This window comes from Hyaena hyaena, unplaced genomic scaffold, assembly GCF_003009895.1.
Source record: "Hyaena hyaena isolate Hyena2069 unplaced genomic scaffold, ASM300989v1 scaffold_550, whole genome shotgun sequence".
Classification (NCBI taxonomy): Eukaryota; Metazoa; Chordata; class Mammalia; order Carnivora; family Hyaenidae; genus Hyaena; species Hyaena hyaena.
Window position 1 is genome coordinate 491,268 of NW_024081182.1, and position 25,053 is coordinate 516,320.

Consider the following 25,053-nt stretch of genomic DNA (forward strand, 5'->3'; position numbering starts at 1 on the left):
ACAGCGTGAGCAGGGGAGGGTCAGAGAGAGAGGGAGTCACAGACTGAAACAGGCTCCAGGCTCTGAACTGGCAGTCAGCACAGAGCCCGATGCGAGGCTCGAACCCACGAACCGTGAGATCATGACCCAAGCAAAAGTCGGATGCTTAACCGACTAAGCCACCCAGGTGCCCCTAAATGTCTGTTGTTTAAGCCACTCAGTTTTTAGTACTTTGTTACAACAGCCCCAGTAAACTAATATATGTGTATAACAAACATACCTTCCCAGTTTGTGGCTTGTCTTTTAAAAAAAATATTTTTACTGTATTTTCTGATGAGCAGAGTGCATAATTTTAACATGATAGAATGCACCCATCTTTTTCTTCCACGGTTGGTACTTTATGACTTTTTTTTTATATAGTTTATTTATTTTTGAGACAGAGAGAGACAGAGCATGAGCGGGGGGAGGGGCAGAGAGAGAGGGAGACAGAATCCGAAGCAGGCTCTAGGCTCTGAGTTGTCAGCACAGAGCCTGATGCGGGGCTTGAACCCATGAACCATGAGATCTGACCTGAGCCGAAGTCAGACGCTTAACCAACTGAGCCACCCAGGCACCCCCTTTATGACTCTTTTAGAAGTGCTTTGTTATGCTAAGGTTGTAAAGATATTCTTTTTTTTTTTTTCCTTCTAAAAGTTTGGCCTTTCAAATGTAAATCCTTGGACCATCTGGACTTGATTTTGGTATATGGTGTGAGGTAAGGCTCTGTTTTCAATTTTTGAGGCAGTCACCACCTTTTCTCCTGTCTTTCTGCCCCATGAGGCAATGACCTCATTGAGGGTAGTGATTTTATATGACTCTGCCCATCTCTCCAGGTACAGAGGAGACTCCTGATGAATACTGACGGAGAGAAACATTTGCTTATATCCTGCAGATGAAGCTAAGCCTTCCAAGGGAGATGGGAGAGAAGCTCAGTCTTTTGATATGGAGAGTGTCTGTCTAGCACTCAGTGGCCATCTAAATTCAGTCAACATACTTCAGATCCACTCAGGTATCTTGGAAAGAGTGAGGTCTTGACTCTTCAACTGAACTCTCAGAGAAGAGCTTCTAGCAAAGTCAGCTGGTCTAACAGAGATCACTCCACAACACGCAACACCATCCACCCAAACCTGAAACAAGAGCATGAAGCCGTGTCTCCAGCTACCCAGTGTCCATAACAAAGGACAAACAGTGGACAGAATTATGTTAAGGGAGAATCTCCCTCTAGTAGGAGGAACAGCCCCCCGGAAAGGCCAGGGCACTTATGGGGAAGTGGATGAGAGAAGTTCTAGCAGCTAAGGGAGAGATTTTGAGCCAAAAGGGCCCGGCCCCCCAGACCCTTCCACCATCTGCTCATTCCATTTTTGTGTGGAAAGTCCCCCTCTGCTTCTCTGTGTCTCCCCAACACCTATCCAACTTCAGATCCAGCCCGGGTGTCCTGTCAATAGATATTTATAGAGTATCTACCACATGTAGGGCACAGGGCTAGCATACAGTAGGCGCTCATTGGTTATCCTGTGCTAGACACCAAGGACCCAGAAGTGAGCAAGATAGTCAAGGTCCCTATAACGCAGTTCCTGAGAGTATGGTGGCCCCAGAATCCAACATAATTGGTGTCCTTATAAGACAGACACAGTCAGAGAAGAACACCATGTGATGACAGACGCAGAGACCCAGGGGCTGCATCTATATGCCAAGAACCACCTGTCACTGCAAGCTAGGACAAAGGCATGGAACAGAATCTCCCTCGGTGCCTCCGGAAAGGAGCCCCTGCCAACACCTTAAGTTTGGACTCCCAGACCCCAGAGCTGCAAAAGAATTAATTCCTGTGGCGTCAGGCCACCCGATCTGTGGAGCCCGTGACGGCAGCTCCAGGACACTAACACGGTGGCAGATTGTGCAGAAGAATGAGGTCACAGGCTACCTTTCAACACCAGCTCGAGCATGTCCTGACTGTGTGGACTTGGATGTGCTGCTCAACCTCTCTGGGCCCCATTTCCTGTCCTGGGAAAAACGGGGAACGTAATATACACCCCACGACATTCTAGCAGAGAATAGCTCTTTTTTAAATTCTTCTGTTGGTTGGCATCACAGTGGTCCTTCCTGGGTTTCCCCTTACCTCCTAGCTTCCACTGTTCGGTCTTTATTGTTCTTATTCCTTTTTTTTGGCCCTGAAGTGCAGCTTTCCCCAGAATTCAGCTCCTGGTCACCTTTTCTTCTTACATTATAGTGTTTCTTGGCAACTTCATGCCACGCACAGCATTCTGAGTGTGTCCCTTTAGTTTCCCATTTGATCGTCACTACGGCCCTCTCAGAGAGGGACGACATATCCTCACTGTACATACGAGGAAAGGGAGACAATGGATGGTCAAGCCATGCGCCCACCATCCCACAGTGAGCAGGGGGCAGAGCCAGCGTGTGATCCAAAATGAGATACATATTTGGGTTTTTGTCCGTAGTTTCTGGCGTACAGCTTTTAATACCCTTGGACTCTCTGGGGAGATAAGAGGGTCTTGTGTTTGCTAATGAGATGACTACGGGCTGGGGGTCCCTACATAGTTTCAGGAAGAAGGCTGGCTGCTAGAGAAACCAAGGCACAATCAGAGAGTTGGGACTCTGGGGAGGGGGTGGGGTAGAGGCTGAGTTCAATCGCCAATGGCCAGTGATGTAAATAATCATGCTTATGTAATGAAACTTCCATTTTAAAAAAACCTCTTAGGCACCTGGGTGGCTCAGTTGGTTAAGCATTCGACTTCAGCTCAGATTTGAGGGTTTGAGCCCTGCGTCAGGCTCTGTGCTGACAGCTCGGAGCCTGGAGCCTGCTTCGGATTCTGTGTCTCCCTCTCTCTCTGCTCCTCCCCCACTTACACTCTTGTTTCTCTCTGTCTCAAAAATAAATAAACATTTAAAAATATTTAAGGGGCGCCTGGGTGGATCAGCTGGTTGAGCATCTGACTTCAGCTCAGGGCATGATCTCACGGTTCGTGGGTTCGAGCCCCGTGTCGGGCTCTGTGCTGACAGCTCAGAGCCTGGAGCCTATTTCAGAGTCTGTGTCTCCCTCTCTCCCTGACCCTCCCCTGCTCACGCTGTCTCTCTCTCTCTCCTAGAAATAAATAAAAATAATAAAAAAATAATAAATAAAAAATATTTTTTAAAAAACCCTCCTAAATAACAGGGTTTAGAGAGCTTCTGAGTTAGCAGGTTGAGGTGCTGGGAGGATGGTGGACCCCGACAGGGAATGGAAGCTCCGTGCGCCCCCCACCCCATACCTTGCCTTACGTGTCACTTCCATCTGGCCGCGCCTGAGTTTATATCCTTTCAAATAAACGAACAGTAAAGTGTCTTCCTGAGCCTTGTGAGCAATCCTCACAAATTACGGGAAGCTGAGGCAGAAGTCAGGAGAACCCCTGCTTTATAGCTGGGTCAGTCAAAGCATGGGGACAACCTGGGACTTGCAACTGGCATCTGTGACGGAGGCCATCTGGTGAGACTGAGCCCTTCGACTGTGGGATGTGAACGAACCCCAGGCAGTGAGCATCAGGACTGGACCAAGTTGTAGGACACTCTGCTGCTGTCTGGACAAACGCGGAATGTGTTGGTGTGAAGAAAACACTCCATACATTTAGTGTCAGAAGTGTTAGGAGTAAAAACACCTTATACGGTATGAGCCTAAGGAGGCTGGTTCCAGATTGTGCTTTGCTTTTTTTTTTTTGGAGAGGGAGGGAAAGTGAGACAGAGCATGGGCAGGCGAGGGGAGAGAGAGAGGGAGACACAAATTACAAAGCGGGCTCCAGGCTCCGAGCTGTTAGCGCAGAGTCGGATGCTGGGTTTGAACTCACAGACTGCAGGATCATGACCTGAGCTGAAGTCGGACGCTTAACCCACTGAGCCACCCAGGTGCCCCAGATTGTGCACTTTTGACAACTGTGCTCTTTGGCTTTTTCCCCCGCTGTCCCCTACTGAAAACTGAGGCTCAGAGAAGGCAAGTAATTTTCCCAAGGTCACACAGTGAGTATCCCCTGTGATAACATGAGCATCCTGCATGAGAGCTCAGTAAATATTTACTGAATGGATGAAGGTATACGTGCTCAAGTCAGGATTTGAACTTCAAAGCCCACCCTCTTACCTAGTTCAGGGCCTGGCACATGGTAAGAGTCTAACACACCTAGTGATCAATTTTAGAAAAAAGCAAGAAAAGCACAGGCATTCCTGTAGCGACTTTGCTTTCTTACGTCAGCTGCCTTCAGAAACCCTCTTATTAAACAACCGCACTTTCTCTCAGTCTCAGTTTGGGGGTGGGGGGACCCTAGAGGCAGTAAATGTTGTTTCTGTCTGTTCAGCATGGTTCCCGCTTACTCTGGTATCAGACCGGCTTTGGCTGTGGTTTGGGCGGGGCTGACCCTGGGCATTCGACCCCACAGAGAGGAGTCCATGGAGCTGTGCTCAGGAAGGTCTCAGAACTGCCCAGGTGCCTTGCGGTTCAATTCCTCCTTGGCTTCTATGACCTGCCCCACGGGCCTCTCAAAACTGCCCTCCTTTCCTCGCAGGGAGCCGGGGAGGAATGTCGGCTCTACCATTCACCGTGTGACCAGGTTCTCAACTCCTCAGCCTCCATGTTCTTCTCTGCACAATGGGATAGTAAGAACACCTACCCGTTCTGATGAACATGATGAAAGAATCCAATGGGTTAATATATGGGAAGAACTGAGAGCCCAGCAGCTAGTGAGTCGGTATCATTTTACATCTCATTTCCCTCCAGATGGCCGGTCCATTCTGCGGCTGCTTGCACTGAAAGCCCTTCTCTCAGGACTCCACGAATTTCCACTTCGCGTCCTCGTCACTGAGGGCCATGGCTGTTTCTCAGAGGCCACTCCAGGAAACGAGGAAGTACTGAGCTCGAGTCACCTATGTTCAAGCCCTGGCTCCGCCTCTGACTCCATGAACATCTGAGGCAAATCATTCACTGACTGGAACCTCAGTTTCCTCATGTGTCAAATGGGGATGTTCACTGTCCCTCAAGGCTTGTATGATGCAATGGGGTCATGTATGGAAAATGCTTCCTTCGCAAGGTGTCAGGGAACAGGAAGTATTGACAAATGCTCACCATCTGTTCCATCGACAAGTCTTGAGGGAAGGGACCAGCTCTCCCTCTTGCCTGTAGCCCCAGAACCTGCCATGGGTTCAGGCTCAGTCAATGGCAACGGCCCACTGAAGACTTCCACCTCTCCCTCTCTGAACAGAGCCCCAGCATTCTCTCTGAAGCCAACCACCAGACACTAGGACCACCCACCCTCCAGGCACTTAAGAGCTACAGCCTCATCTTCTCAACCACTCCTGGGGTTTGACAAATCCCTTGCTGGCCAATGTTGCTTTGATCTCCTTGGTCAAACTGAGTCACGGTCCCTTAGCTGAGAAGATTTTAGCACAACTACACAGTCTGCCAGCAACATTTACTTAGGGCTTACAGCAGTAAGTGCATGTTAGCAGAGGCCGTGCGATGGCCCAGGGCCTGTGTGAATGCTGTGCAACCCTCACCGCAACTCTTGAGCTCGAATTAGCTTTTCCTGCCAGAAGGAAGCTGAGCTTCAGAGACAGAGAGGGTGGAGGCCAGGAGCAGATGCCAGACTTCGAATGCAGACTGCTCCATTCACTGACTGCACGGCCTTGGGCAAGTTACTTCAGACTTTCTGGGCCCCAGGGTTTTAATTTTTTTAAATTATTTTCTTGCTTTCTTTTTAAGTTGTTGTTTGTTTGTTTGTTTGTTTTTAAGTCATCTCTGCCCCCAAAGTGGGGCTCAAACTCACGACCCTGACATCCAGAGTCCCATGCTCTACCAACTGAGCCATCCAGGCGCACCATGCCTCATTTTTTTTTTTAATGAAAAATAGAGATAATGACAGTCCCTGGGTGATTTTCAAATTTATAGGGAAAGCCCTAAAACAATACTGGTCAATGGGAAGACTCAGGAAAAGTCAACCAGTCACCATTATTTTCAGGACAATGGGTCAGTGCCCCAGGTCACACCACTGGGAGTGGCTGGGCTGACTCTGGCCTGAGGATCTGTGAGATGGCTGGGGCTGTACTCTTTATAGGACGCAACTGTATACATAGATCAGGCCCTGTGCTTTGAGCCCCAAGGGGCCCTCTCAGGCCAGGTGGTGGTGGGGGAACACCCTGAAATAAGTACCACTATGATGTGCGGTATGTGGAACTTAACCCTCCAGGAGGGGAAAAGGCTCTGACTTGTAGTATCTGTCAATTCCATACACAAGGGCTGACTTCGATGTGAAGTCGATCGGCTTGCGAAATTCCCGACAACTTAAAATGAGCTCTGTGAGCTGGTGCAAGCTAGTTTCAGCATCTCTATCATCCCCACTTTATGGACAAAGAAACCAAGGCCTAGAGATGGTAAGATAATTCTTCCAGGCCCACACCTCTAGAGGGTATAAAAAGCAGGACTTGAACCTAGGTCTGTATATTCCAAGGCCTGTACTTAGTCACCATGGATTCCTTCCCTTGTGGAGTGAAGGAGTGTGGCACAGCAGCAAGACCCCCACCACCTCAAAGTCAGGCAACTAATAGTCTCTGAAAGCTGTCACTGAAAGCTGTCACTGAAAGCTGTGTGACCTTGGACAAGTCACTCAACCACTCTGTGCTACAGTCTTCTCATCTAGAAAATAGGCTTGGTCCAGATCATTGCTGGTTCCCCTTCTAGTTCACATTATAACTAGGAATCAAACATTCATGTTGAGATCTGAAAGGTAAACTCCACTTCTCTTCTAGAAGGAGGAAAACAGGAAGGACTACATGAAAAGAAACTTTTAGTTAATGCTGTCTTCTAAGGCTCTGGTCTGGGCCTGGCCCTGGCTGCACAGCGTTGCCAAAAAATGGCTGTTCACCAAAACCTGGACAGGAAACCCTTTTAACACACACAGAGGCCAGGATCCGACTGAGAGGGTCAAGGCTGACAACAGCTTAAAGAGGGATGCTCATTAAAAACCTGACATTTGCCTTGTGGAGGGCCTGGTCTGTTAGGGTATCAGGTGGTGAGCGATCTCAAAATACAACATGCAGTCAGGAGAGGCTGGGGGCGGGTACCACTCCCGGCAGTTTCCAGGAACCTGGCCCAACCAACACAACTCTGGATGCCTAAATCAACAGCTATTTTACCTTTGAAAAGATGTCCTCAATTCTTCCCATCTCTGTCTGCCCGAGACATGGTAAGACCACAGTATATACTGAAACACAAATCGGACCCTATATGGCCAATTCCTCATGGCCTCGATTTGACTTGCTTCCCAACCTCTTCTCCTCTCTCTTTTTAGCTTCCACCCTCCTCCTTCCCAGTGCATGAGCTCCCAGTTAATACTTACTCAGCGTATATTATATGCCAAATGCTTTGCCTGCCTGATCTTGGTTTATCGAGATGTAATGTGGTGGCAAATAGGGGCTAAAAGGACAGCCTCTGGAGCTGGACAGCCTGGGTACAAATCCCAGTTCTGTGGACGTGGGCATGTTACTTAATGCATGCCTCAGTTTTCCCCATCTATAAAATGGGATGATAACAATAGTTAATACAATAGAAACGCTTTGCACCACGCGGGTCACACAGTGAGTGCTATGTCAGGGTCACACAGTGAGCGCCATGTCAGGGTCAGCTCTCTTTATTATCATCTGCCCCAAGTCCCTATGCCGTAAGCACCGCCTTATTATCCCTTATTTACAGTTGAGGAGTTGGACTCAAGTTCACACAGCTGGTAAAGGGTGAAGCCGGGACCTTGACCAGGTCAGTCTAACTCTAAAGCTAACACTCTTTACACAACAATATTTACTCAGTTCAAAAACCATCTACCAAGTTCTTTCTACGTGCCGCAAATACCGAGAGTAAGTAACAGCGGAAGCTGACATCATGGGAACATCAACAGGGCGCAGAGGGGGAACCTTTCCTTTGGCCTCCTGGGCCCGGGGCTGGGGAAAGACACAGGTACTACGGAGCCAGCAACAAGTGGGGCCCAGCACCTCCCTCGGGGATTTTTAGACACAGAGGGGGGACCCTGCAGTGCTCAAAGCCACCCCCGCCCCCATCTCTGTAAGCAGAGGAGACACCGAGTGGGTAAAGCTGAGGACTGTCCCTGCCCACCCACCCCAAAGCCCAGAGAGACGGCTGCCAAGAGCCGCCCCAGCTCCCACACGGCCGAGCCCCTGCCACCAGCACCGTCTGTCCCCGCAGCAGTCTCCCCGGCCACCAGAGCCCTCTCTCTGCACGTCCACGAAGCAGGCTGGAGGGGCCCAGGGAATTAAAGGTTCCTGGAAGCAGCCCTCCACCTGCGCCTGCCGGGAGCGGGGGAACACAGGCCCTGGCGCCCTCGCCCCTACACCGAGGTGACCCACGCAGTCACCTGCCTGATAACACGACCCGTATTACAAGTCTCACTCCCCCGCTTCCCTGCTGGCTTTTCTCAGCAGCACCCCCAAACAAAATACTTGCACTCAAATCCTGGTCTCGGGGTCTGCTTCTAGGGGAGCCCAGGCCAGGTCACAGATGACTTTCCGGTGGCCAGTGAGCCCCAGAGAAGGCAGTGGGGTTGGGCCATCTGATCAGGACCCATCCTGGAGAGCTGGTCCTCCAGGGAAGGGAGCCCAACAGCTAAAGGCCATGGGGCACACGCCCAGGGCCACGCCCTTCCCCTCTATTTCTGGGAACTTCCGAGAGGTGACATCTGCCTGCTACCAGGGCCAGGTCTTGAACCCCTGCCCGCCAAGGTCCTTCAGTGCGTTAGCCAGGGAAACGGCAACAGTAACAAAGAAAGAACTGAACCGCTTTGGCGGCGACAGGCTGACATGTGGACGTGGTGACAAGCCTTCTTCGACCATGTGGACGAGGCAGGACTCAAGGAAGGACAGGCCCCTGGGAATCCTCCCTGGGGCTTCTGGAACTTCTAGAAGAGAGGACGTCTCCTCCCACACGTACAGCCTAGCTGGTGGGAGCTCAGCCTGGGGCAGCTGTGGCCGCCTGTGCTTGGGCACAGGAAGGGGCTTCCTGGGAGAAAAAGCAATGGAGGCAGGCAGAGCTGAGGAACATTCGGCTGAGAAAGATTCTCGGGGCACCACCCATTTCCTAGAGCCAGTAGCGCCGGGAGCCCACACTACCACAAACCTTCCCCTCTGACCAAAGCTAGTTTGAGATGGGTTCTGTCAGGTTTTTCTTTTTTAAGATTTATTCATTTTGAGATGGGGGCTGGGAGGGAAAGAAAGAGAGAGTCCTAAGCAGGCTCCACACTGCCAGTGCAGAGCCCGACATGGGACTTAATCTCATGAACCAAGAGATGATGATCTGAGCAGAAAGAGATGGATGCTTATTTAAAAAAAAAAAAAAAAAAAAAAGGCCGGAGTTGGGGGCACCCAGGTGGCTCAGTCAGTTAAGCATCCGACTTCGGCTCAGGTCATGATCTCCTGCGACTTCGAGCCCCGCATCGGGCTCTGTGCTGACAGCTCGGAGCCCGGAGCCTGCTTCGCATTCTGTCTCCTCCTTTCTCTGCCCCGCCCCAGCTCGTGATCTGTCTCTCTGTCTCTCAAAAATAAATAAACGTTAAAAAAAAAGAAGGGATGGATGTTTAAACGACTGAGCCACCCAGCTGCCCTGGTTCTGTCCATTTTAACCAAGATTCCTGATGAAAATAGACATTTTGAGGGCCATCCAAGACACTTCCTCTCTTTACCTCAAAGACACAATTTTTTTTTTCTATTCTCAATTAAGAAACAGGCAGTTCCGCCACTGACACCTATCTTGGTCACCAAATCAGACTGTCCTATGGACATTTTCAAACATCCCATCAGTCTGGTGCTCCTGAGGAAAGGCACAAGTATGACCCTGGACTCTGAAGCCTTTCCAAAATAGGCTCCAAGCAAACGCAGAATTCCTTCTAAGGGGATAACTCCAAGGGTAGAAGGAAGAAAGGCACATATTCGTATAGAAATGTGGTTACACTCATGAGAGAGACGGTCTTCTCATGCTCAAGTTACACGGGGTGAGGTCAGTTTACAAAGTCATTGGCCAGGGTTTTCTCCTAAATAGATCATTTCCTGTGGTTATGGACATGGGCTTAGAGTCAGTCTCAGGTTCAAGTCCCCAATCCAGCTGTGCAACCATAGGTAAGTTCCTCAATCTCTCTCAGCCTCAGGGTCCCCATCTATGAAATGCAGGTGCCATTACTGTCCATCCGGGAGGGTAGTGTAAGTACGGCACCCAGCCCGGGGTCCAGCATGTGTGAGCACCCAGAACACATTTATTGCCCAATATGAGTCTCTGAATCTTACCTGACGAAGGCAGTATGCACAGACTTCACTTCCTAAGCCACCAGACCCTGAAAACTAGGCATCGAAGATCTAAAAGGCGTTCCTTTGGTCCGAGCAAATCTCCGGCTAAAGCAATTTTCAGAAACATAAATATCCAGCATTTCAGTGTGCAAATATCACTTTTGACTAAACACATTTTCTTCTGAGCGCAAATCAAACATTTCTCCTCAGTGGGAAATCTGGCTTTGTAATAAAAGATGCTACACCCCTGCGCGACTGAGAATTATCCCTCAAGAACATTTACGAGCACTCTACCCTGAGTCTGCTCCTTCCCAAATGGCTCCATAAAACAGAATCCTAATGGCAGCCTGCGTGGGGCACTCGGCTCCTTCAACAGTCACAACAGCCGACCAGTGAGCAGCAGAGCCATGCTGCGGACTCGTATGCCCAGCCTGGGCAGCTAACCCTTCCCACTTGCCCCCAGCCACCGGCGTCGCTCAGCAGGAGGACCACATTTAGAATCTCCTGCATTTACAATCCCCCAGCACGTTCGCTGAAGTGCGATTCATCCAAGACTCAGGACATTGGAATCAGTGAGGCTGAAGCCTGGGAGCCACCACTGCTTGTGAAAATAAGGTCAGCACGATGGCAAAATCCTGGCTCTGTCAGGCAGCCTCGTCCACATCGCCCCGAAGCCAGAGCCCAGTGTCTAAGGCTTGGTCCTGGACATCAAAGATTGTGCCTTTATTTTTTAATGTTTTTAAATGTTTATTTTTGAGAGAGAGTAAGTGCAAGCAGGGGAGGGGCAGAGAGAGAGGAGATACAGAATCGGAGGCAGGCTCCAGGCTCTAAGCTGTCAGCAGAGCCCGGTATTGGGCTCGAACCTACAAACTGTGAGATCATAACCTGAGCCGAAGTCGGACGCTTAATTGACTGAGCCACCCAGATGCTCCAAAGGTTGTGCCCTTTAAATAGTCTCTGGTCCCTCATGCCCCTGTACCTTACACGCAGATTGGGGACATCACCTCCTCTCTACAAGACCCTAGCAAATGACTCCTAACTGTGCCTCTGCTTTCTTCTCCCTTTGCATCCCAGTATTTTACTATAAAGACAGTTAAATACAGAAGGGCTGAAAGACCTGTGCATTCACCTCCTTTATACACATCACCTCACTTCTGCGGTGCAGTTATTGATAATTCTACATTAATGTTTTTAAAATGTGCTATACTTGCCCTATTGCATATCTAACGATCTTTTTGGAAGGCATGTTAAAATCAGTTACAGACATCGGTACGCTTCTCCCTGAAACACTTCAGGGAGGCAGATCAGTAACCAGAGTTCAATATGTGTTTACAGCTCTTTGGGGTTTTGCGTGTGTGCGCAGAGAACACTTGTGTAGGACAAGATGCCCGAACCTTAAGTGTACCACGTGAGTTGGACAAATGCACACACCTGGGCATCAAAGTCCTATCAGGATGTAGAACTTCACTATTAGTCCAGAAGTATCCCTCTCGCTCCCTTCCGTTCGATCCCCGCCGCTACTGGTCACTTCCCATAACCACTGTTCTGACTTTTCACCATGATTAGTTGTGGGTTCTCAAACTGCATATAGAGGCAGTCATACAGACGTGCTCTCCTGGGTCTGGCTGCTACTTAGCGTAATGGCTGCTCAACAATGTTCCCCTTGTCATACTGTTTGTGACACTCATCCATGCTGTTGTGAATATCAGTACTTTGTTCCTTCTTATTGCTGAATAATGTTGCATTACATGAATATCCTATCGTTTGTTACCCTTCATCCTGTAGATGGGACACCTGGCTGTGCCAGGTCTGGGGCCTGGGACACGTAAAGCGGCTGTGACAATGTGTGTGCAATTTTTTTGTGTGGACATAACATTGTCATCTCTCTTAGATAAATACCTAGGGGTGTCAGGGTGGGATCATGGGGGTAGAGGAATGTTTAGTTTCACAAAAACTACTAGAACTTCTTCTTAAGTGGTTATTCCACCCATTGTCTGAGAATTCCAGTTACTCCACATCCTCACCAACATTTGGTGATGTCGGTCTGTGTAACTTCTAGGTCGGTGTGTGGTGGTATTCCACCGTGGTTTTAATCTGCAGCTCTCTGATGACTCATGATGTCAAGCACCCTTCCATGTGCCTATAGACCATCTGTATGTATCTTTTTTGGTGGAGCTCCTGTTCAAAACTGTTGCCCATTTTAAAACTGGAATTTTTTTCTTTTGAGTCCTTGGAGTTCTTTATATATTTTGGATATAAGTATCTTGTCCCCCAGTGATTTTTCTCCAGTACAGCCTGACCGGGTCACCTCTCCTTCTCAAAACTCTCCAGGACTTGCCATCATACTTAGGAATAAAATTCAAGTCTTCACCTATACTTTTAGCCCTAAGATGGATATGAAGTGACCTTTTATACCAATTCAACTTCATGTCCTCTCAGCTCTCCCCCTCACTCACGCTACTCCAGTTGTCAATGTGCCAAACTAGCTCCTGCCTCAGGGCCTTTGCACTTCCTCCACTCACTGTTTAGAATGCTCTTCCCCCAAACATCCTCCAGGCTCACCCCCTTACTCCGTGTAGCTCACCCATTTAAAATAGCTTCCCTGCCCTCACCACCTAGCCCTCCCTCTCCAGCCCCATATCCTACTTTGTTTTCTCTCTTGGCATTGATGGTGAAACACGGCATTATTTGCTAACTCATTTATTTGCTACACACCTCCTTCCACCAGAATGTCAACTCCATGAGGACAGGGACTTGGTTTGGCTTGCCTTGGAGAACCGATATAATGCCGTGGTTACAGCACGCCACTCGTTAAGTCAAACAGCCTCAGTCCTACCACTTAGACGCACAGACTAATTACGTAACTTCTCTCTGCCCAGTTTCTTCCTTTAATGTTTTTTTTTTTAATTTATTTCTGAGTGAGAGCGAGAGAGAGTGAGCAGGGGAGGGTCAGAGAGAGAGGGAAACACAGAATCCGAAATAGGCTCCAGGCTCTGAGCTGTCAGCACAGAGCCCAATGCGGGGCTCAAACCCAAGAACCGTGAGATCATGACCTGAGCCAAAGCTGGATGCTTAACTGACTGAGCCACCCAGGCGCCCCCACAGTTTCCTCCTTTATAAAACGGTCCCGTTAGGATAAATGAATTCGCACAGGTAAATCATTTAGAGCCCTGCGTGGCTCACAGTAGATACTGACTTTCATCAGAAATCCCAGCCCCTGCCATGCTGACGGTACAGAGACTGCTTAGGATTCTGTCTCTCCTCCTCTCTGACTCTCCCCTGCTTGTGTGGGCGCACGCGCGCTCTCTCTCTCTCAAAATAAATAAACTTAAAAAAAAAAAAAGAAAGAAAGAAATCCCAGACCCTAGAACCTGATTGGCTCCTGACAAGTGTTCAACGACTAAATTAATGAAAAAGTATTTTATAGGTATAATACTTGTGTTGTGAATTTACGGGGTCAAAATAATTATCATTTCCCCCCAGTCTGAGGGACTTTCACTTCCAAAAAGTACTTTCTCCTGTGAAGAGTTTAGCTCTGTACAGATGCGCTGTAAGTGGTGGAAGGTTGTAGGTAATGTGTCTCTGCCTGGGCACAACCAAAGCAAGACCCACAGGTTACAGGATTCCAGCTACAAGCTGGAGTAAGAACTCTGGTCCATTTATCTATCTATCTCCCTACCTCCCTACCTACCTACCTTAGAGGGAGGAGAGAGAGCAAGTGGGGCAGAGAAAGAGAGAGGGAGAGAGGCAAAGAGGGAGAGAGGGAGAGAGGAAGAGAGGGAGAGAGGGAGAGAGGGAGAGAGGGAGAGAGGGGGGAGAGAGAGAGAGAGAGAGAGAGAGAGAGAGAGAGAGAGAATCATAAGCAGGCTTCATGCTTAGCTTGGAGCCCGATGTGGGGCTCAACCCCACGACCCTGGGATCATGACCTGAGCTGAAATCAAGAGTCAGATAGATGCTTAACTGGCTGAACCACCCAGGCACCCCAGGAACTTGGTCCTTTCTAACGTTTTGCGAGGTTCTCGCTATGTCCATGGGGCACCTCCTCTCCCCACAACATTGCCCATCCTTCCCAAAGCCCCATGATCTTAGGAGAAAATAAACTGCCTTTATCCTTGGATATTTTTCTGGGTTAAAAAAGGACTGAAGAAATATGTATACGCCCATGTTCACAGCAATATTATTCATACTATTATCATATGCTATAGCATTATATTATATACTTACATGTCATAATAACACATCATATTATAAACGAACGTATCACAATATATACTATAATATATATCACAATAACTAAAAGGGTGGAAACGACAATCCACTGACAAATGAATTGACAAACAAAATGAGGTATATACATATAAAGGGATATTACTCAGCCTTCAAAAGGAAGGGAGTTCGGACACCGGCTACAACATAGTTGAACTTCAAGGACACTGTGCCGAGTGAAATAAGCCAGTCACAAAAGACAAACACTGCGTGCCTCCCCTTACACGGCACCTGTGACTCAGAGAGCCACAGGAATGGTGACAGCCAGGTGCTGCGAGCTAGGGGCCAGGGGCTACTGTCTAATGGATATAAAGTTTCAGGTTTGCAAGATGGAAAGAGCTCTGGAGACGGACAGCGGTGATGGCTGTATTACGCCGTGAATGTACTCAACACGACTGAAATGTACACTTAAAAAATGGATACGTTGGTAAATCTTGTCTTGTGTGTTTTGTCATCATTACTAACAGTTTTTTTAAAGATTTACACGGATTTCACCTTTAATGGCCAAAGTGTCGATTGACTGCGGTCCACTTGGAGAAGCAGACTTTCTCCCAGCTGTAAGAGTCCCTTCACACCTGTCTGATCACCCCATAGGCTTCTTATTCCTCTGTCCTCCTTTTCCCGAGCTCCTAGCCAGGCTTTATCAACAAGTCCCCACAATTTACAGTAGCTCCGTTGGCTATTAGCTTCCTGAATGTCAGGATCAAAGACACAATGTTCAAAGCCACCAACCAGCTGGGACAGTCCGCGGGGAGCCAGAGGATGCCTAAGTGCTGGCCCCACCAGCCCCCTGTTCTCGCGGGCTCCCCAAGGCGCAGAACCCAAGGTGCGGAATGTAGAACTAGACACTGAGAGTCCCACTGATCCCACACCATCGAGGTAGGCTAGTAACAGCACTGGAGCGCTGCCTTCCCCTCATTCCACCGCTGCATCTTCCCGCCCATTCAAGTGACCCCAGGCGCTTTGGCGAAGGGAGGCACTGGCCTGCAGCGAAAATCAGCATTGACACCCGATGGCCTCAGTAACACAGTGCGTGAGGATTTTGTTTTCTGTCCCCGATGCAGGCCTACTTTGCTCAATGTGCATTTTTGTTCAGAACCTGTATCTCCTTTTCCACATATGGAATGAAAAACGAGAGTTTCCTGATACCTGCTCCTAACACCCTGGGCCCCCGGCTCTCCCCGCTTCCCAACAACCATTTGGCCTGGAAGAGGGCTCCCCAGCCCTGCTCTCGCCTTGCCTGCATGGCAGTCCCTGGGGGGCCTCGAGCCTCCACTCTCCCATTCTTCAGAGTGGGCTTTCTCATGCTGGCACTGCACACGTCTTGGGTGAGACCATTCCTCATGCTGGGGGCTGTCCTGTGTCGAGAAGATATTTACAGCATCCTGATCTCCGCTCACCAAACCCAAAATGATGCCCAGCGCTGTCCAGTGTCCCAAGAACAAAAGTGTCCCTGGCTCAGGACCCCTGTTCTGTAGGACAGAAGCTTTAAGGCGGCCCGTGGCTGCCCAGCTGCAGAGCAGATTTCCCAGGCTCGTGCCAACCCACGACGGGCAGATACGGGAGTACGAAAGGCTGGCTCCCGGTCTGAAAGAGGAAGGACACTGCAGCGCCGTCCCACGATCCGGAGTCCCCTCCCCACCACAGATCAGGCCGAGGCCAGGCCTGGTTAAGACCATGTCCTTGCTGGGCTCGCACCCTTTCCCTAGACGGCTCTCTTCCCTCTCCTGCAAGGTGTTCTACATTCAGGTTTGGGCTAAACGACACCCCCCCCAAAAGATATGTTATCATCTAAACCCCCCAGCACCTCCGAATGTGAGACCTTATTTGGAAACAGGGTTGTTGCAGATGTAATTATTTGAAATGGGAACATAATGGAGTAGGGTGGGCCCCCGGTGTCCTTATATGAAGCGAGAAGACACAGACACACAGAGAGGTCACGTGTGACGGAGGCAGAGACTGAAGTGACCACCAGACGCCAGAAAGAGATAAGGAAGGATTCTCCCTACAGGTTTCAGAGGAAGCGTGGCCTTGCTTTCGAACTTCTTACATCCAGACTGTGAGACAGTACATTTCTGTCGTTTTAAACCTCTAATTTGTGACGTTTTGTCACAGCGGCCCTGCAAACTAATCCACAGCCAAATCCTTGTCTCAAGCTCTGCTTTCAGGGAACCCAACCTCAGAAAACTGGCCTTTCTACTCACAGAGTATAAATTCCAACCAAGCCAGACAGGGACCCCCAAAGCATAAATTCCAGAGCCGCCTTGAAAGGGGAGATAAGAGTCTGCTCTTCTCTCCGTCAGTTTCCATGAGACTTTCTTTGAGTGAGAAGGAAGGAGGAGGAGGAGGAGGAAGGGAGGGGAGGGTAGCAGGCGGGAAAAAAAATTCACTTGGGGGGAACCTTCCTTCCTTCCATCCTTCATTCATTCAACAACCATTATGAGCCACTACCACATGCCAGGCGCTGTTGTAGGTGCTTGCCGCAGAGAACTGAACACAAGAGACAAAGATCGTGGGGGGGCAGACCATGGAATATATGGTCTGCGGGAGGATGGTAAGTGTCGTGGGGAAAAGTAAAAGCAGGGGAGGGGGATGAGGAGCTCCTCGGGAGGGGGCTACCATGGCAGCGGAGGGAGGCAGCAGACGCCGCCTCCGGTGCCAGCTACAGACGGTCTCAAAGTCCCGCCTGGGCACGGTCTCAGCCCAGGCAGACGGCAGCACACCGGGTCTCTTCCTCTTTTCTGTCCCCGCCCCTCCGTGGGGCCGTGGGAGCCCACCTGACCATGCGCAGGGACCAGAACGGCAGCCTGGAGAAGTACCCCTGACTATGGATGTTCTCTCCTTCCCTGCATCTCCTCACCCCTCACTCCTGCTTCCTGGGATCACCTCCCCAATAAACCACCTGCACCCACGTCCTGGCCTCGGCCTCCGATTTCTGGAGACTCGAACAAGAGCAGCCGTGCCAGGAAATCTTTGCTGAGATTGTAACATTTCAGCCCAGACCTAGAGGGGGCAAGGTGTGTGGATGCCCAGATTCTCTGTACGTCCAGGGTCTTTCGTGGACGTGCAGAATCAGGCTGGCAACACAGAGGTCATTTGGTCCAGAGAGGGTCTCCCTCCTTCAATCCTAAGTTTCGCAATGGCTGCAAACCCACTGAGATCACATACTGAGGAGGGCACATGGAGAGCATCCAATGCATCCTGACCATGTGACGGGAAGGAGGCTATGGGATTAGACAAGCACAGCTAACACCTTGACCACCATCTCCTGGTCCCCATCACTTCAGCGCACACGCATCTGCGTCCAGCTGTCAGATCTAGAGGTCTGCTTTTTGTACCTGGGGATGTCAACCATCTCTTTACCAGCCACTGTAACAGGCCAGCGATGCCAGGCAAGGTCCCCACTGCCCAACTGCCCTCATTTGGTGGCTGACAGGAGTTGGTGTATAAACACCCCGGCTCCTCCACCCCTCAGGCGGAGAGCCTCCTAGCATGTGTCTCACGCTGGCTTCCGGTTTCACAGCTCCAGTCAGCCCCAGTGGCGGGGGCCTGAAAATGTATACTTTATGTGACCTTCCCACTGCCTCCTGGTACTTCTTCTGGTATTACCTCCCCAATAGATGACTTCCTGTGCCTTGGGGTTTTCTTCTGGGGAAATCCAAACTAAGAGAAGGATAAATCTGTCTTTGAACGGACACACGCGGACACACACACACACACACACACACACACACACACTGGAGCAATGTTTAAAACCCGTCCCCCAGATGGGATGCTGGATCTTCAAATCCCTGGCCAGCAGAGTTCAGCTTTGAAGAGCACCTTGGTGTGTCTGACACAAAATAATCTCGCCTACATTACACAGAATCGTCACCCTCAGCATGAATGGACCAGACTGGCCTCCAACCGGCTGGGTCCTTTCCTTCCCCTGGGCTTCCACCTCATCCTTCCACCCACAGTACGTGCACTGTCATCCTCCAGTCCACAGAATGCCCAAGGGAGGGACGCTATCAGCCCACTGGGGACAGAGCCTGGTCCGTGGGTGGCTTCCCAAGCAGCCGACCGCACGTCTGTGGGCTGATGGGGGAAAGAAGCCAAACTCACAATTTGCCTGAAAAACATCCATATATCATCCTGTGCTTCAGCCTTCATTTTATTTTTCCCAAATCAATTTCTGAAAGTCAAAATGACTGATCACTTCATACCCTGGACAATCATGGTCCTTATTAAATAAGCCAGTACCGATGACAAAAAAGCTCCCAGGGTGGCGGTGGTTACAGGAATCTATACATGTGATACAATTTCATAGAACACACACACACACACATACACACACACACACACACACAGTGATGCATGTAAAAACCCACAAAAATCGAATAAAGTCCGTAGTTGAGTTGACAACGTCAATTTCCTGGTGTCGCTAACGCACTCTGGTTGTGTACGATTTACTGCTGGGGTTGCTGGATGAAGAGAACACATGACCTCTGTGTTGTGTTTGCACCTTCTTCTAAGTCAAAAATTACTTCAAAATAAAAAGGTTTTAAAATGCAAAGACAATTTAAATAATAAAATAAAAGTCATCTTTTGTTTTGTTTTCTTTTTTAAAGTTCCTGGACACCAGGAAACAGCGCAAACTCACCCGCTTACCTGAGAACTGGGGATCAGCGCCTTCCACCAGTGCCCGCCTTTCACCAGGTCAACCTCGCACAAAGGTACGGACACCTTCCCAATGACACAGTGGCGGGAGAACTTATCAAAATCCACCACGGTCAGCAGCAGGGTCCTCCTCTGCGCTTCTAGGAAGGGGATCTCGAAGGTGTAACGCTCCTCAAACACGGGCTTCTGGGTCTTGCGTTTGACCCCCGTCTGCTTAGAGTTCTTCTGGTCCGGCAGGAGGCAGATCTTGACGTAGGGGTTGGAGTGGGCCATGTCCTGGCGTGAGCCATCATGGGAGATGGGGGGTGGCAGGTCCCTGGCCTCGATCACCCTCACGGTCAGATGGTTGTGCAACAGGTCGTACTGGGTGCTGAAGTGCAGCATGCCCAGCTGGTACTTGGACAAGATCTCCTCGTCCGTCAGAAAGTCCACGTCGTCACTGTTGGAGTCGAGGGAGTAGAGCTGGGGCTCGAACTTTCTGAAATAGTCATCTGGGGTGTAGGTCCGTCTGAGCACCGAGGGCTGGATGGGCTCCTTTTTGGCACTGAGGACACCAAACTCGATGGGTTTAATATCAATGAGTGGGGAGCTGGGTCGTCTGGATTCAAGACCTAAAAAGCCGCCAGAAAATAACAATTAATACCTCCATGTACGGGACCAAACCTGGGCCGCTTCATGAGACTGGCAACATTTCCCAGATTCTCATACTGTCCCCTCTTTTTCATGATGCTCTTCCCCATCTGCTCTCCACACCTTGAGATCCTCTTATTTAGTCTAAGAGAGGCAACATGGCGTCACTGTCACCTCCATCACTGCCAGGCTCTGTTCTATAGGCACTGATATCTCAAGTCACCTGATCTCCACAAGTTATTAGGTAATGACTAATTTGACAGATGAGGATACAGGAACCACAAGGAACTCTCCAGAAGGGACACAAGTACTAAGAGGAGAAGCCAGGAGTCAAGCCCAACCTGTCTGGCCCCAGAGTCTTGACTCTAGCTGTTACCCTAGACTGTCTCCGCTTTCAGAGAGTGGACTCTGGAGCCAGAGCTTCTGGGACTCAGTTTCCCCATCTGTAAAACAGAGTCAATAACAGCACCTACTTCAAAGACTGTGGTGATTCATGGAGCCAATGCATGGAAAGGTCGGCACAGAACACGCACAGGGTAAGAGCTCACTCGATGGTAACTGCTGCTCTTCTTCAAGAACCGTATTTGGACTTCACTGCTGTGGGGTGCCCATCAACCAGCAGAGTTCATTGCTCCCAAGTTCATCCTTCGAATCTTTGCTCATCCCTCCATTCTAGCAATGAGCTCATGGGATTTCTTTTAAAAACTATTTAATTGAGGCACAATTGACATAGAAAAGGCTGTGCAAATTTAACGTACACAACTTGATGAGTGGGGAGGTAGGTAGGCATCTGTGAAACTGTCACCACGATCTATGTCATAAGCCTATACCATCCCCTCCAAAAGTTTTCTCCTGCCTTCTGTACTTATTTAATTTTTCTGGTGATAAGGACCTAACATGTAGTCTGTTAGAAAATTTCTGAGGACACCACACAACATTGTGAACTATAGGCACTGTGCTGTACGGTAGATCTCAAGAACTTCCTTATCTTGCATAACCAAAACCAACACCTCCCCAAGACCCCTTCCCCACAGTCCCTGGTAACCACATTCTATTTTCCGATCCTAGGAGTTTAACCCTTAGATTCCCCATCTACATGGAATCATACAGTATTTGTTCTTTCATGACATGCTTGTTAGTTGCTCGAACACCTGTCCTGCCTGCGAAAATCATGAGACCCATGTCTGGTGCATGGCCAGTGCTCTGACAGCTGTGTGCTAAATGGAATTCATCTGTGTAGACAGCTGCGCATGAGACCTAGGAACTATCTAGACCAGTGCTCTTCAAGAGACATACAATGGGGGCCAGAAATACAAACCACACAGGGAATATAAAATTTTCCAGTAGCCACAATTTTCTTAAAAGTACAAAGAAATGGGTGAAGGGGCGCCTGGGTGGTTCAGCTGGTTAAGTGTCCAACTTTGGCTCAGGTCATGATTTCACACTCCATGAGCTGGAGTCCCGCATCAGGTCTGAGCTGACAACTCGGAGCCTGGAGCCTGCTTCAGATTCTGTAACTCCTTCTCTCTTTCTCTCTCTCTCTGCCCTTCCCTTTCTCGCACTCTTCTCTGTCTCTCCTCAAAAAATAAATTAGCATTAAAAAAATATAAAAAAAAGAAATGGATGAAATTAAATTTTTTGACATATAATCAAAATAAAAACATTTTATTTTTTTAAATTTTTTTTACATTTATTTATTTTTGAGAAACAGACAGAGCACAAGCAGGGGAGGGGCAGAGAGAGAGGGAGACACAGAAGCCAAAGCAGGCTCCAGGCTCTGAGTTGTCAGTACAGAGCCAGACGCAGGGCTCAAACCCACAAACCGTGAGATCGTGACCTGAGCCGAAGTTGGACACTTAACCAAATAAGCTACCCAGGCGCCCCAATAAAAACATTTTAGTGAGACAGTTTAAATTCTCTTGGGGCGCCTGGTGGCTTAGTCGGTTGACTGCCAGACTTCTGCTCAGGTCATTTTCTCACTGCTCGTGGGTTTGAGTCCCGTGTCGGACTCTGTGCTGACAGCTCAGAGCCTGGAGCCTGCTTTGGCTTCTGTGTCTCCCTCTCTCTCTGCCCCACCCCTGCTCACAATCTGTCTTTCAAAAAGGAATAAATGTTAAAAAATATTTTTTAAAAAAAATAAATTCTCGGGGTGCCTGGGTGGCTTAGTCGGTTAAGCGTCCGACTTTCGCTTAGGTCATGATCTCGCAGTTCGTGGGTTCAAGCCCCGCATCGGGCTCTGTGCTGACTGCCAGCTCAGAGCCTGGAGCCTGTTTCAGTCTGTGACTCCCTCTCTGACCCTCCCCTGTTCACACTGTCTCTCTCTCTCTCTCCTAGAGATAAATAAAACATTAAAAAAATTAAAAAAAAAAATAAATTCTCTTTTTATGTACTGGTTTCAAAATCATGGGTACATAACACATACATGTCTCAATTAGCCCCCCATTTAAATGCTCACCAGCAACATGCATTGGACAGCGTAAGTCAAGAACAGCCCTCCCATTTTTCAGATGGAAAGACTGAGGCCTAGAGAAGCCTCACGTCTCTTTTGCACTCTTTCAAGCCCTTGAACTTTTCTCTGCTTCCTTTTTCTTCCCTATTTACTCCTGGAAAGATTAGACACCAATATTTCCACAGGAGTGGATTTATTTCATGAACTTTAAGTTTTTCCCTCCTCTGTTAAGTGAACTGCAGACAACTGAATGAGACAGTGGAGATACTTCCGGGAAGTGAGGGGAGGCTGGGAATTTTGGGCTTTATCCTTCTTTCTCCTCCCCACCCAAATCATGCCACTTGGTCAAACACATATGCTCTACATCAGAACAGACAAACTGGGGGCCTGGAGACAAAATGTGAGCCATAGATACATTTTGTCGGGTTTCAAAGCAAAGGAAGCATCACATAGAAACACAGACTGCCAGTCTCTTCAGAGAAGTCAGGTAACATGGAGCCCACGATCTCACGCAGCAGGCGCCAAGTAGCAGCTGCCCCCTTTCCACGGGGCATTAGCTCCCCAACGGCCACAGTCCCTACCTTGCCCTGGCCACTCCAGGGAGGCCGAGGCAGGCCCTTTGCTCACACCGCTCCATGCAGGGATGCTGCCGAGGGTCTGGGAAAGCCAGCCCGCCCCTCCTGTCCTGGGGTCCCAGCTAACGGGGCTGGATCACGGGCTCTGAGCAGAGGCGGGGCAGCACAGGACTGCTGAGCCGCGCACACTAGACATCACAGCAGAGGCGCTTACTTGAAATCCTCCGCGTCAGGCTGTAGGTAGACTTGGATGTGTCTGACGACGAGCATCTTCGATCTGGGGAGTTGGTCCGTGGGGTCAGAGGGACGTCACTGGCTGTATGGACGGAATCCCCATCCTTGTCACTGCTCCGGCTGGCCATCCTGCAGGAAAAGAAGAGGTCTCAACGGTCGTCAGGAAAACTCCAGGGACTGGCATCTCTCTCCCTTGGAGGACAGACCCATGATGAAACTGTCCCAGATCCAACTTCTACTACTTGCAATAAGACAAACCTGAATCCGTGTGGTGGCCCTAAGCTCTCAAAAACAGCTTACTTTTTTTTCTTAATGTTTATTTATTTTTGAGAGAGAGCGTGCACATGAGCGCACACATGAGTGGGGAGAGGGACAGAGATGGGGGAGGGGAGAGGGACAGAGGCTGCAAAGCGGTTCCCCGCTGACAGCAAGGAACCCAATATGGGGCTCAAACTCATGAACCATGAGATCACGACCTGAGCTGAAGTCAGACACTTAACCCACTGAGCCACCCAGGTGCCCCAATAACATCTTACGTTTTGCACAAAATGTGAAACGATACTGAATAAATACTTTCCAATTTAGAACAATCTGTCAAGAGTGTACGTAATTCAAAGGCCAGACCGCGGGGAGGGATACTTAACTCAGGATACTGCCACATGGGGGCGCCACTTTGGCAAAGTCAAGACCAGGTCTGTTGGTCTTCTGTCTGGAAAGCACCTGAGGGTGGTTTAGACCCATTTGATCTTCTGCAAATGGCTTCTGCTGAAAAATGCCCTGCTATTTCAACCCTCAGTGTGTCTCTACTTTAACATCTTTAAAAAAACATCCTATATAACAGGGGCTCCTGGGTGGCTCAGTCAGTTAAAGTGTCCAACTCTTGATTTTGGCTCAGGTCATGATCTTATGGTTCGTGAGTTTGAGCCCCGCACAGTGCTCTGCACTGACAGCATGGAGCCTGCTTGGGATTCTCTCTCTTCCTCTCTCTCTGCCCCTCCCCTACTCACACGCACGTGTGCTCTCTCTCTCAAAATAAATAAATATTTACAAAACACCCCATAACAGTGTCGCTCAAGAGTTCTTCGAGTGTCAGGGCGATAGCTACAAAGGTGCTGAGAATGAATGATTTACGAACAATAGTTCGATGTGAAGAAACAGATAAAAATGAGCAGCAGCTCTGATACCACGTGCTTCCAATGAGGATGAAAAGTACTGAAAGAATCAAAAACACTGACTGTGTCACGGGGTAGGGAGACACAGGGTAGTAATGAAGAGCAGAACCTCTAGGTTTGAACCCTGCCTAGGTGACCTTGGGCAAGGCCCTTCCTCTCTCTGTGCCTCCATCTACCCATCTGCAAAATGGGAATAATAATAGTACCCACCTTGTATGATTACAATGAACAATGAATGAGTTAACACATATAAAATGCTTAGAACAGTTCTTGGTTATGTAGTAGGAATGCGCTCAATACATTTTAGCTGGTATTATTCCAACCTGTTTTTACAATTCCCGTAAAGCTAGGTAAGGGCACTTGGGAGAGAGGAAAGGGGCGGAGGAAACTGGAGGCGTGGCCTGTGAGATGGATGCTGCTAATAACATGCCCCTAAGCTGTTGTGGCTATAGATTGATACTTTCCAAGACTGCGTCCCTACCCACCACTTGACATTTAAGCCTGCACCGGAGTTGGTCTTGAAAAATGCAAGCTTCCAATTCTAGGCGGTCTTCAGATGCATCCTGGGCATGAAATGAGACTGATCTGATGTTCTTCCAAAGAAATATAAGGGTCACAGCCAGGACAAGACCGGGCATATTGCGGGGGGGGGGGGGGGGGGGGGGGGGGGGGGGGGGGAAGATGCCCAGTCCTTGCTTGCCTCCTGTTCCTGGTCTGTAAGAAGTGAATATAGCAG

At 49.3% G+C, this 25,053-nt stretch overlaps 1 protein-coding gene across 1 annotated transcript in view; it reads right to left on the reverse strand.

The window, feature by feature from the left end:
* The window catches only part of SYT17 (synaptotagmin 17), an 88,424-nt gene that overhangs the window by 53,270 nt on the left and 10,101 nt on the right, over nt 1-25,053 (reverse strand). Inside the window, exons 4-5 of the mRNA XM_039255874.1 lie at nt 23,126-23,274; nt 19,249-19,868 (exon numbers count right to left, since the gene is read on the reverse strand). Coding sequence (XP_039111805.1) covers nt 19,249-19,868; nt 23,126-23,274 — 769 coding nt within the window. The remainder of the gene's footprint in view (nt 1-19,248; nt 19,869-23,125; nt 23,275-25,053) is intronic.